The 12,159-nt window shown below is 53.1% G+C and overlaps 1 protein-coding gene across 2 annotated transcripts in view; it reads right to left on the reverse strand.

The window, feature by feature from the left end:
- Positions 1-203: 203 nt before the first annotated feature.
- Positions 204-12,159, reverse strand: part of FBXL18 (F-box and leucine rich repeat protein 18) — a 51,834-nt gene continuing 39,878 nt past the window's right edge. Inside the window, exon 5 of one of the 2 annotated variants that reach the window (XM_006143611.3) lies at positions 204-4,864. In XM_006143611.3, coding sequence (XP_006143673.1) covers positions 4,708-4,864 — 157 coding nt within the window. In that variant the 3' untranslated portion in view covers positions 204-4,707. The remainder of the gene's footprint in view (positions 4,865-12,159) is intronic. The other variant, XM_014585970.2, reaches the window with a different exon arrangement.

Here is a 12,159-nt window from a genome sequence, read left to right on the forward strand (position 1 = left end):
GGTTCTCTCCTAATGCCCCTCCCTGTGTCTGGTGCCCACCCTTGGGCCTCATGTCTCCACCCATGCACCTATTCAGGCCCTGGGTGCCCAAGCAGTGTGTGCCCCCCCACTATCGCAAGTAAACGACATGCCCACTGCAGGCCCAGGGAGGGGTCGCAGGTGAAGGACCAAGATGCCCCTGCTAAAAGGACCACACAACTGGCAGCTTTCTAAATCAAGTCCACTTTATTTCAAATTTTCCACATGCCACAAGTTTACATGAAAATACCCATCCAGAATGTAGCTTGCTAGGGTAAACACCAAATTCAAGAGCAGGCATCACCACGGGATGCCACAGACGTGGGCAGTTCAGCCAGACAGGGACGTCAGTCATAGAAAGGCAGGTGAGGAGTGTACAGTCAATTAGCACCTGGTCACAAGATACGGCGACTCCCCCGGGGCCAGGGGAAGGTCTTCCCCACCCATCCCCTGATAAAACACTGAACTCAGCTGGTCCTGGGTGAAGTCGCACAGATGGGCAGTGGTCAGAGGGCTGGCGGTGCAGGGCTGGACAGAGAGGCCACTGAGGGCTGCGGGAGAGGAGCACGCACGTGCACGCACATGCACACTCCCACCTACCCATGAACACCCTTTGCACACATGTCCCTCGCACACTCACCAGCCCATACCACACGGACTCTTCCCCAGCAAGGCCCGCCTCCCACCCTGGTGGGTTTGGTGCAGACTCCACATCAGTGTTGGAAGCAGCGCGGCTTCGCACAGACCTCCCCAGTCCTGGCTCAGTTCTGTAACCGACACAGCTGGACAGCTGCCCTGGTCACCTTCATTCCTGGATCCAGCCAGCTCAGAATGGGATGCAGCAAGGTCCCCCCTTCCCCCACCATGATAGTAACATAAAATCCCACCCTTAGGTGTTTCTTTAAAGAGCAAAGTAATTTAGATAACATTGGTCAGCTTATGTCAGACCCACAGTTGTTTTTCTCTACGTTTCTGTGGTGTGTTTTTTATTCACCATACCCAGTAGAGCAGAGACTTCTCACTAGAATTCTGCACTCCCAAAAGTGGAGACCAATAATCATCAAAGAGCCCCGCCCTTGGCATCACAGTCGAGGTCACTGAGGACAATAGGTGGCAACCTGTAAGCCCACAGAAGTCAGGGTCCCCTGCCACAGGCTCCACGGCTGGAACCCCTGCCAACAGTTGTACCTCACTCTCAAGCCATCCGCCAACTTCTGTACCATTCCTTCTCATAAGAGCTCTATGATTTTCAAATCCTAAAAGGAGCAAATAACAAGGGCAAAAAAGCAGTGGGAAGATGCCCCTGTGCCCCTGGCATGGGGATGGGAAGGAGGGTGACTCCCTCACCACGAGCCCCAGCACCATGGGGGTGTAGTCTGCATACTCCACGGCCGGGAAGCTGGTCATGGACACTCATTGGCCAGAGGCTGGGCCCTTGGCATCCACAGCCCCACTGTCTAAGCCCACCTTCCCAGCAGGCCTCTACAGGTCCAGGCCTGTCTGTGCCTGCTTCGGCCTCTTGCCCAAGTGGCCTGTGACTCTGGGTCCCCCACAGGGAGCAGGAGCAGGGAAGGGAGGTGCTATGAGCTGTCTGAGGGGAGAGTGCAGCATTGTGGGAATCCTCAGTCCTAGCCTAAGCTGCAAGTGCCCTTCTACCATGTGTACACGCAGGTGCATGGGCTCTGACCAGAGGGCCTCAGGGCAATCCACAGGGCCTCTGCAGGCAGCTGGTAGGCAAGACAGAGTGCTATGAGAGTGAAGGGCTGCTCCCAGCCTCCCTTTCACAGAGAAATGAGAAAATCTGCCCCATAGCAGGAAGGGGGCCCTTGGGGTCGAGAGATGCACCTTTTCTCCTGGTTCCCTCAGACTCAAATGCCTTCTCCAGGGTCACTTTCAGAAGCCCAGCAGGACCTGGTGTTGCCTGGCAATAGCAGGACACAGGATGGAGGGCTGCAGGAGTCCACAAGGAGTGGGGCATAGGCAGGAGTGTGCAGCATGAGAGGTCAGGGGTTTTTCTTTTTAAGAACAAAAGGGGAAAAAGCCCTGATCTGCTGCTTCCCGCCTCTCCCAGTCTCTCTCACACACACAGGCACATGTGTATGCACACGCACACACAGCACAGACATACGCACGTGCCTGCATACCGGGACTCGTGCGTGCAGGTGCACACACACATGTGCGGGCAGGCATGCACACACAGACGTACGGCACATACAGACACACAGGCACAGGCCCGAGCGCTGACCGTGCTCCTCTCGGCAGGCAGCATATGGTCCATGGCTTAACAGCCCAGCTCTGCCAATTGGGGACTATTAGGGTGGGTTCTTTTCCCAGTGTAAGATGCTGCAGAATATAAATTGCAATTAACACCGGTGCCAAAATAGCACTTAGAGAAAATAAGCACGTTATTAACATCTGGTGAATCCTGTCTCGGGTGTAGAAGCAGCGGAAATTCTTGCTCTAAGTCAAAGGATTGTTGCAGGGGACACTAAAAATACAAGGTCTACGGTTGGGGGGCTGCTTTCCAAGGCAGTTTGTGCCCCCAGCCTCTTGTGAACAGCCCCCTCCCCACTCAGCCCGTTTATGAGCATAAATTACGCTGCTGGTTAAAACTGCTTGCTCATGAGAACAGACCATCCAGGCAAGATCATAAAAACACACAGCTTTTTGGATCAATTCCCAGTGGAAAGACAATTCCCCGGCCTGAGTGGGGGAGCTCTGGAGGAAGGAGAGGGCACAAGGGCCCCTGAGGGTCTAGGAGTCCTCTAGGCCACATAGGCCACATCCCCTCTGCCTGTTAGCAACCAGTCGTGCACAAGAAGCAGTCAGTCCCAGGCAGCCACACGCCACACAGCACACGCCACCCAATCTGGTCACCTCACTCGGTGATCTCCAGGTGCCATTTTAAAGCTCAAAAGAAATGCCCGGACACTAGAGGTAAGGGCACCTCTCACCACCTTTCTGTCCCTCACCCATAGCTGTGTGGGCCCTCGACCCTGCCCTCTGGGCCCCAAGAAGCCTATCCCTGTGGCCTGCAAGGCCAGGAAGAGAGAGGACGTGGCCTGTGGCTCTCAGAAGCAACGTCAGGACCTCAAAGGTGAAGGCACAGGTCAGGTGTGGGCCCCCACTCCAGGGCACCCCTGGGTCAGCCACCTCTGGCCAGGAGCAGAGGGCCCTCCCTTGGCTGCAGCCTGGAGTGGGGAGAGAGTGCCTTAGTTACAAAGAGGAGGTGATGACCCCACTCATGCAAGAAAAACGGCAAAGAGGGAGATCTCGCCCTGCGAATCCACCTGGGCAAACAAAAGTAGTTGCTGGGATGGAGCAGGCCGCCAGACAGGAGGGCCAGGAGGCGGCCACACAAACACATGTTTATGGGAGGGCTGGTCAAAGCATGCCCCCCCAGGAGTACTCGGTCCCTGCAGCCTTGCCTCTGATGGCATCCCGGAATCCCTCAGCCTGGGGGGCAGAGCTGCTGAGAACTATTTGCCCCCAAGAGCGCAGGGAAGGACAGAAGACCAATCCACCCAGTTTTAACAGCACAGGAAACAGAGACATCACTACACAGGATGGGAGGACCCATCACCAGGGAAACACAGGAGGAAGCCAGCAGCCAACAGGGGCACCGGCAGTGCGGACAAGGCCTGGTGGGCTCTGCTCCCCCAGCTCTGCAGAGACCAAGGTGCCTCAGGCTAGGAACCACCCTCTTGGCCTGCTGGGGGCCAGAGCAATTCATAGGGACAGGACCCAGCTACAACCCCCCACCCCACCCCGGAAGCCCACCAGTCAGTGGGTGACAGCTCCAGAAGGGCCGAAAAAGGCAGAGGCAGTCAGCTCAGCACAGAGGGCGAGGCCTCACACACCAAGAGGAGGGTTCTCGTTTTTGGAATAGCTCCATGGAATTGTTTTAAAGTACTAAATAAAGCTATCTGAAACACAATAATCTGAACTCTACTCCAGTCTGAAACATCCTTTCTGGGTTTTAATATTTCGAATTACATGAACAAAGCTGATTGGATTTATGTTTCCCCAGAACCGCATTCAGACCCTCACAGGGGTCCAGTGCCATGAGCCATGTGGAGATGGAGGGACAGGCCCCGCTCCTTGGCATCAATAGCCCTGGGGGGCCCACTCGGCAGCTCCAGCCCCGGGGTCCTGCTCACTGTCACACTCACAGCTGTCCTGACAACACAGCGGCACCTGGACCCACAGTCGCTGGCTGGCCTTCGCAGCAGGGCGAGCACGCATCATCCATGCTCACGGCATGGCCACCCGTCCTGGAGGGCAGGTGGCCACAAACAGGAGCCAGGGGACCTCTTCAGAGTTGAAGGGAAGGGGTGGCAGCATTGGGCCCACGGCCCACCTGACGCTCAGGGAGGTAGGCAGGGCCTCCAGGGCTTCTCCACCTGGCCCAGCTGCCCCTGCCCATGGCACTGGCCCACCAGATCTCCCTCACGTCACCCAGAGCACAAACCCTCATCCAAACTTCACGGAGCAACTAGTCCTCACAAGAAAGTGTGAGGGAAACACTGGGAGGTCTGGGAGCCAGGATGGTGGGACAGATGGCTTTCTGTCTTCTCTGGTGACAAGCCAAGGGGCCCATAGGGACCTGAGCAGGCGATGAGCAGCAGGGCATCCTCGTGGTGACTGAGACCGACGGGCAGCAGCTCGGCCCGCGCTGGCCTGTACCTTTCACCACCAAAGGTTTGGTGGTTCTTCGGCCACTCTGCTTTTAAACAAGGTGATCTCATCCAGGTGCGCCATGGGGACATCGCGGATGACATCAGTCAGGCCTTCGTGGAGCAGAGGGAAGATGACGACATTCAAGGCAGGCCTCTCGGCCTGGAAGCTGAACCAGAGACAGGCTGTTAGCAGAGGTGGAGGGGACCTCCCTGAGAGCTCCTGGACACGGCTGACACAGAAATGGACGAGGGGCCTTCGCTGTCTGCCAGTGCTGGGGACGAGCCTGGCAATGGGCAGGAAGGAGCTGAGGCAGACAGGGGCCGGTCTTCAGATAGTCCCTCTTCTCTCCAGGGATGGGGGAGGCATGAGGCCAGGGAGGCCAGCCCTGCTCTGCAGACAGGAGCCGGCCAGTCAGAACAGGCCTCTGCATTCCAAGACAGCAGGAAGGGCCTACCGGGGAGGCTCTGGGAAGGAGCTGCAGACTGCAGGCTCCGGCTGGGGGAGAGGACAGGCAGCATGCTGCACAGCCGTGGCCACCCTCCAGGGCTTCCAATAGCATTAGGTGAGGCAGCAATAGGAAGCAAAAATTATGGCAGCTGCTCCAGAGCCACGTCTGAATGTATGTAGCAGGTGTTGGCCGATCACCTTCCTGAGCCCCCTCTACCCTGCCCCCAACCCCATGTACCACACCACGTTGGGGCAACCCAAGTGAACAGTGTCTACAAAGTCTCACCACTCTCCAGGCACCACAATGAGCTCCACAGACGTGACCTTATCCCATCCTCTCCACGACCTACAGGGCCAGCCACCATCCCTCAGCTGGGCTGGCAAAGCAGGGCCCCTCCTCAGTCAGAGCAAAGCCAAGTCCATGGTCCTTCTCGCCCCACTCGGCCAAATGCAATGCAAGCAAAACCCAAGTGCCAGCCACAAGAGGCTCGAGGAAGTAGGGAGCACATGGCAGTGCCCAAGGAGTAACACAAGGGCACCCAGAGATTTCCAGCCCATGGGTCTCAAAGGGCACAGGCAGGACAGGGAGCCTTGCCATTTGCCAGAACCAGAGAACATCCCCTCTCCGCCAGAGCCTGTTTAAAGGAGGAAGACTGGTGTCTTTGCATGGTCCTGCGGAGAGCACTGGATTTGCGACACACGCAAAGTCAGTGCCAGAAGGCATTCATAAAACAGGCTTTGGCAATAAAGACGCCATCGAACACCCAGATCTGTGAGCTGTTCTGCTTGCTGGCAGCAGTGTCTGACCGTGAACCTCTCGAGCACGGCACGGCGGGCAAGTCCTCGCGTGCAAACCTGTTGAGCGATTTATTTACTTGACTGGAAAAAAATCCCACCCCCCAACCTAGAGCCAAGGCTCCTGCCTCCCTCTAGCCCCAGGCTGTGTCACCTGAGGCTCCTAATGAGCTGCTGTCAAGATGGGGAGCTGAGTAATTTCTCACCACCCCCAGGAATGTGGTCTGGCCCACTACATCTGCCCCTTCCCTGCACCCTAGGTGGTCATGGCAGCTGCAGCTGTCCAGGTGACCAGGAGCACCCTGGAGCTCGACAGGCAGTCCCTAGGCAGTGCATGAAGGAGCCACCACCAGACTGAAATCACACTTCCATCTTAGGGCTCATGCTTCAGTTCACCCCTGGGTTGACTTAGATGTAGAAAGAGCTCCAGAGAGCAAACTAGCATATTTTCCCCCTTTTTTTTGGATAGGTTTTTGCTATAGGGTGCATGCACTCTCCAGAAAGACAGAGACAGAAAGCGAGAAATCACCCCCCCCAGGGGGGATGGCCACACTACAATTCCTTCTCCTCCATTCTCCTCTTGGGATCTTGGATGGGCACGCACACACACATGCCCGGCGTGAGTTTAAGTCACCGGGTCTGGGACTTGAACTGCGGTTGACTACATGGGAATCCAGCAACATAGCCATTACGCTAATTGCTGGTCCCACTAGCATCATTTTTTTTCTCTGAAAAATACCTCCATGGTTCTCAAGGTGCCGCCACATACTGCCCAGATTGGTATTTATAGCTATGAACCTTGGGGGTCCTGCCATGGAGGAGGAGGCAGCCCAAAATATCACACGGCTAGACCGGCCTCTCCAGAATGAAGACCTGGAGCCCAGTGACAAGAAATGGAAAATGTGGGGGAGGGGCAGAAGCATTCACTTCCAAGTTCAGGGTCATGGATCTGCCAGGGGGAGTGGAGGCCAAACCTACAGGCAGAGGCCAGTTCTTGGCTGGGCAGGGCTTATGGGCTACTGCATTCTACAGCGTAACTTATGTACTTGCTATGCTGTCCTGTGGTATGATTCAAATACAGTTTTGTTTGTTTGCCAGAGGGTGCACGTTCTTGCCAGAGAGAAACAGAGACAGAGGGAGAAGAGAAAGCACCTCCCACGGGGAATAGACATAACACACTCTCTTCTCCATTTCTCCCTCCTGTTGGGATTCTGGGCATGCATGCATACAACGTATTTCTTTTTTATAATTATTTAATTTTTATTTATTCATTTATTTTTAAAAATTTGACCAGAGAGAGAAACAGAAAGAGAGAAAGTAAGAAAGCGAGCCTCCAGGTGTGGGACTCGAATCATTGTTGGCCATATGGGAATGTCCAGTGCCTTAACCACCATGCCATCTGCTGATTCCCAGTGTGTTTCTTAAGCTGCTGGGTCTAGGACTTGAACCACATGGTTGGCCAGGTGGGATATGGCTGTTTTTACCACCAGGCTATGGAGCTGGCCTCAAATATATAGGGTCATCGGAAAAGTCATGATGCATTTTTGCATAGAAAACCAGAAAAATACATCATGGCTTTTCTGATGATTATTTGGTTTTTTGTATTTCTATTTTAGCATTTTTGCCAGAGGGTGCATGCACTCACTGGAGAGAGACAGAGAGAGAGTAATGGTGAGAAATCACCCCCCGGGGGCATGGCCACACTGCAATCCCTCCTATTCCATTCTCCTCTAGGGATTTTGGGCACATACACATGCACCTGGCATGTTTTCCAAGCTGTCAGGTCTAGGACTTGAACTGCAGAGCTGGCCATGTAGGAGCCCAGCGCCTTAACCACTATGCTACCTGCTGGCCCCTCAAATACAGTTTTAAATTGAAGTAAATTGACTGATAAAACAATATAAACTTCTTACTGTCTACGCCTGGAAGCCAAGCTAGACGGTGAATGGTGACAGGTGACACTCAGGACCTCTTCCCTGACCAGGGCTAATCATGTCAGTGACACTGAGGCCCAAGGCTAATGTTGCAGCGGCCTCCAGCCTGGAGTCACAGAGGACCAAAGCCACGGTGTGTTCCCCTGGTGTTGCATTCAGGATGTGAATGGGGCAGGGCCAGGCAGGAGCCTGTTGTCCAGGGCTCTCCCACATGTGTTGTATTTCCTTCCAGTCCTTTGGAATCTTGCTCAGCACAGATAGAGTGTGTTCAAGTTCAGCTGGGGTGGCATTCACACCACAGCTTCATGACAATAAAATGCGTGCGCATCCTCCAGGGCCTTGTGCCCACCCTTCAGGTGGCTAGGGCTCCAGACAGTGGGGTTACCACATCTACCAGGCATTAGGGACATTGTACTGATAATCATCATTAAATAGAGTATAATTACTTCTGCATTTTGATTTATTTCCTCTAAAAAAAGCCCAGTGATAGAGTTATTGGGTTGAAGGTATAAACATTTTTATACCCCAAAAGCCAAACTTGCAAAAGAATCAGCCACCACTTTAAGGCCACAATGAGAGGCCAGGCTTCCTGACTGGGCCAAGATGAGGCTGCTCAGGAATGACCAACAGAGGCCAACCAGGGAAGGGCTCCCCCATTTTACAACCTCACTCCACATTTGCCTGAGGCCCTTTCAGACCCACAGAGAACTGGCCTGCTCAGGGGGCTGGGCTCCAAGCTGCTCACTGACAGGCTAAGATGAGACAGTCATGGCCACACTGCATGCCTCAGGTTGGAGCATGCAGCGTGTTCATGTGCCCCAGCACAGCACCTGTGCAGTCAGCCCTGGTGCCCTATGGGCCCAGAGGCTCTAGAACATTGGGTCGTCCCTAGTTGCCCACCCACAGCTCACTCTGCAGGAGCAAGGGCAGGACTCTGAGGACCTCTAGGCTCTGCTGCTGGGTCCTGACCTAGACATGCCCAGACTAGAGGCAAAACCAGCTCAACTATCTTGAGAAATGTCCCCTGGGGGTTTGGTTTAGTCTGCCTGAAAATCTAGAAGAAAAAAAAAAAAATTAAAGCTGAGCCAATCCCGTAGTCTAGCTGTCAAGGGAGCCGGATCCCACATGACTGACTACGGTTCGAATTCCAGTCTGGCTTGCAAAATATGCCAGGGACATGAGCATGGCCCAAATCCCAACATGGAGAATTAGAGAAAGGACTGCAGCGTGGCCAGGCTCACTAAAGGCGCCTTCTCCCTCCCTCTCTCTTTGGCAAACATAAGTGCCCTCTAGCAATTAAAAATAAAATTAAAGTTGACAACCTAATCAAAATAAAGATCTAATAAAATGTTACAAAATACACTTATACCATACCAATGATCTTCAAGAAACAAAAAGACAGCGGCCAAGGACAAAGCAGCCTCCATAGAGTCAACAAAAGACTGTCCACCCAAGGTCCACAGACTGCGGACACTGCTCCGGGAGCCCAGCGTGCGCAGAGGCAGCTCCTGGGGACTTCGTGCGGGCGTCTCTTCCAAGCTCCCCGCTACCTCCATGAAGGCCAGAACCCACCTCCAAACAGCCCAGAGGGAAACAAGCAGAAGAGAGACTATTGGAATCTGGCAGAGTGAGCATTCAAGAAGTCGGAGAAAGGCCCAGAGAGCTCACACCTGAAAGAGCAGAGTCACGATCCAGGAGGTGAAGAACAGGGAAGGGACGTCATCCGAGATGCCCGCTCAGTGTTCCACACACATCGCCTCACCACCCAGTCAGCAGGCCATCTCTAACCGACCTCACAGCTGAGGACACCAAGGAGGTGCACCCAAGGCCGGCTGCTTCCTAAGAGCCGGGGCCGGGACCCAACCCAAGTTCCAGCTGAGCCAGAGCTGCGGGTCTCAACACCAAACCTGCAGGGGGCATGACGAGAAAACCACCACCAACCACACAGTGGAGCATGGTAAAGGGCAACCACACTCAGAGGCCAGGGAGGTGTTGACCAGGAGAAGAGGCTACACTTCTGCCAGCAACAGGAAGGCAGACGTGATGCCAGCCCCAGTGGCTAAGTCACAGTAAAACGGGTGAGCCCTCCACATCATACAGGAGAGGGGGCAGGTGAGAACAGCCAGCGCCAGGTCTCTCCTCTTGCCCGATACATTATCTGAGCTCTTAAGGCAGAGAAAAGGACGGGGGAAAGGAAGGTACTAGGAAAAGGACTGTGAATTCCAGCTTTTTCTCTCTCCATCATCCCCTTGGCGGAAGGTGGGCCTGGAGGAGGAGCCAGGATAGGCTGAGCCTGCTGTTATTGCGAGCCATGGCGCCATCTACTGGGAGCCTGCAGAAAAGTGACTGGAACACAGCTGGGGCTCCTAGGTCCTCACGTTCTAGAAGCAGCAAGTCCGGGAGGGGAGCAAGCCCAGCAGGTGCCCTCATGCAGGGGACAACTGTGGCTGAAGCTGAGCTGCGCATATCACACAGGCATCCATGGGAGGGATGCCTCTTCCACATGTCTTTGGGGCTATATTTTGGCTGGAAGAGAAAAGCTCTTAGCAGACCGGGGTCTGAATTCAGCCCAAATGAGCACAAAAATTTCTGCAGCCTTGGGGCTGGCAGGTGGCATGGTGGTTAAGGGTGGTTAGTGCCTTTCACTCCCCACCCACATGGCTGGCCGCGGTTTGAGTCCTGGACCTGGTGGTTTGCTTTCTCTTTCACTCTCTCTCTGTCTCTGGTCAAATTAAAAGAAAGAAAGAAAGAAAGAAAACAATTCTTCTTTTTCTTTTTCTGAGAGGTTTCTGTTATAGGGCGCGTGCGCTCACCAGAAAGACAGAGAGAAACAAAGAGACAGAAAGCGAGAAATCACCCCCCAGGGGGGGATGGCCACGCCGCAATCCCTTCTCCTCCATTCTCCTCTCGGGATCTCAGGCACACACGCACACGCACCCGGCGTGAGTTTAAGCCACCAGGTCCAGGACTTGAACCTCAGTCGACTACGTGGGAGTCCAGCGACATAGCCATTACACTAACTGCGGTCCCAGAAAACAATTCTTTAAAAAAAATCTTTCTTTCAGATCCCAGCTCAACTTGAACACACGGGGTGCACGCGTGAGCAGCTGTGCTCCTGACAGGCTGGAGGCATGGGGAGTGTCGGGAGAGCCTGACAAAAGTGCCTGTCTATAGCTCTCTCTCAAAACAAATCATTTGTTTGGGGCCAGCAAGTGGCATGGTGATTAAAGGCGCTGGACTCCCACATGGCTGACCACGGTTCAAGTCTCGTACCTGGTGGCTTGCTTCCTCACTTCGTCTCTCTCTGTCTCTCTCTGATCAAACTGAAAAATAATAATGATAATAATAATAAATAAATTTAAAATTAAAAAATAAAAATAAAATTTAAAAAAAAACAAAAACAAAAACAAAAACAAAAATCATTTGTTTTAAAAAAGATTCAAAACTGGGCTTAGCCCATGGTGTGCTGGTTAAGGAGCTGGATCTCATACTGACAACCATGTGGTTCAAGTCCCAGACCTGGCAGGTTAAAAGCTAAGGCATAAAAAATGAGGCATGTGCATGTGTGCCCCAAATCCCCAAAGCAGGGAGAGATGGAGAAGGGACTGCAATGTGACCATTCTTATGGGGAGTGCTTTCTCACCCTCTTTGATGAGTATATGTATCCTCTGGCAAAAGGTATTTTTTTCAGTTTCAAAATAGTTATTTATCTAAAGATTTATTTATTTATTCATTCATTCATTCATTCATTCATTTTAATTTGACCAGAGAGAGAGAGAGAGGAAAGTGAGAAAGCAAGCCACCAGGTCCAGGATTCGAACCATGGCTGGCTATGTGGGAGTGTCCAGTGCCTTAACCACCACGCCAACTGCTGATCCCTCAAAATTGTTTTTAAAAAGCTTAAGGAGGGCCAGCTGATGTCTTGGTGGATAAGGTGGCTAGATCCCACTTAGTTGATGGCATGATTCAAGTCCCCAACCCCGTGACTTGAAAAAACATGCTAGATGCATGTGTGCACATGGCCAAAACCCGGTGAGAATAGAGAAGGTGGGGCCAGCAGGTGGCAGAGTTCTTAAGGTGCTGGACTTCCACACGGTTGATCACAATTAAGTCCCAGACCTAGCAGCTTGCTTTCTTGCGTTCCCTCTCTCTCTCTCTGCTCAAATTAAAAACTAATAACAAATGGAATTAAATAAATACATGATTCTTTTTAAAAAAATAAAGAATAGAAAAGGAATTGCAGCATGACTGTCACCCCTGGCGGGCGCTTTCTCACTTCTCCTTT

This window comes from Tupaia chinensis, unplaced genomic scaffold (genome assembly GCF_000334495.1).
Source record: "Tupaia chinensis unplaced genomic scaffold, TupChi_1.0 Scaffold000101_1, whole genome shotgun sequence".
NCBI classification, from domain to species: Eukaryota; Metazoa; Chordata; class Mammalia; order Scandentia; family Tupaiidae; genus Tupaia; species Tupaia belangeri.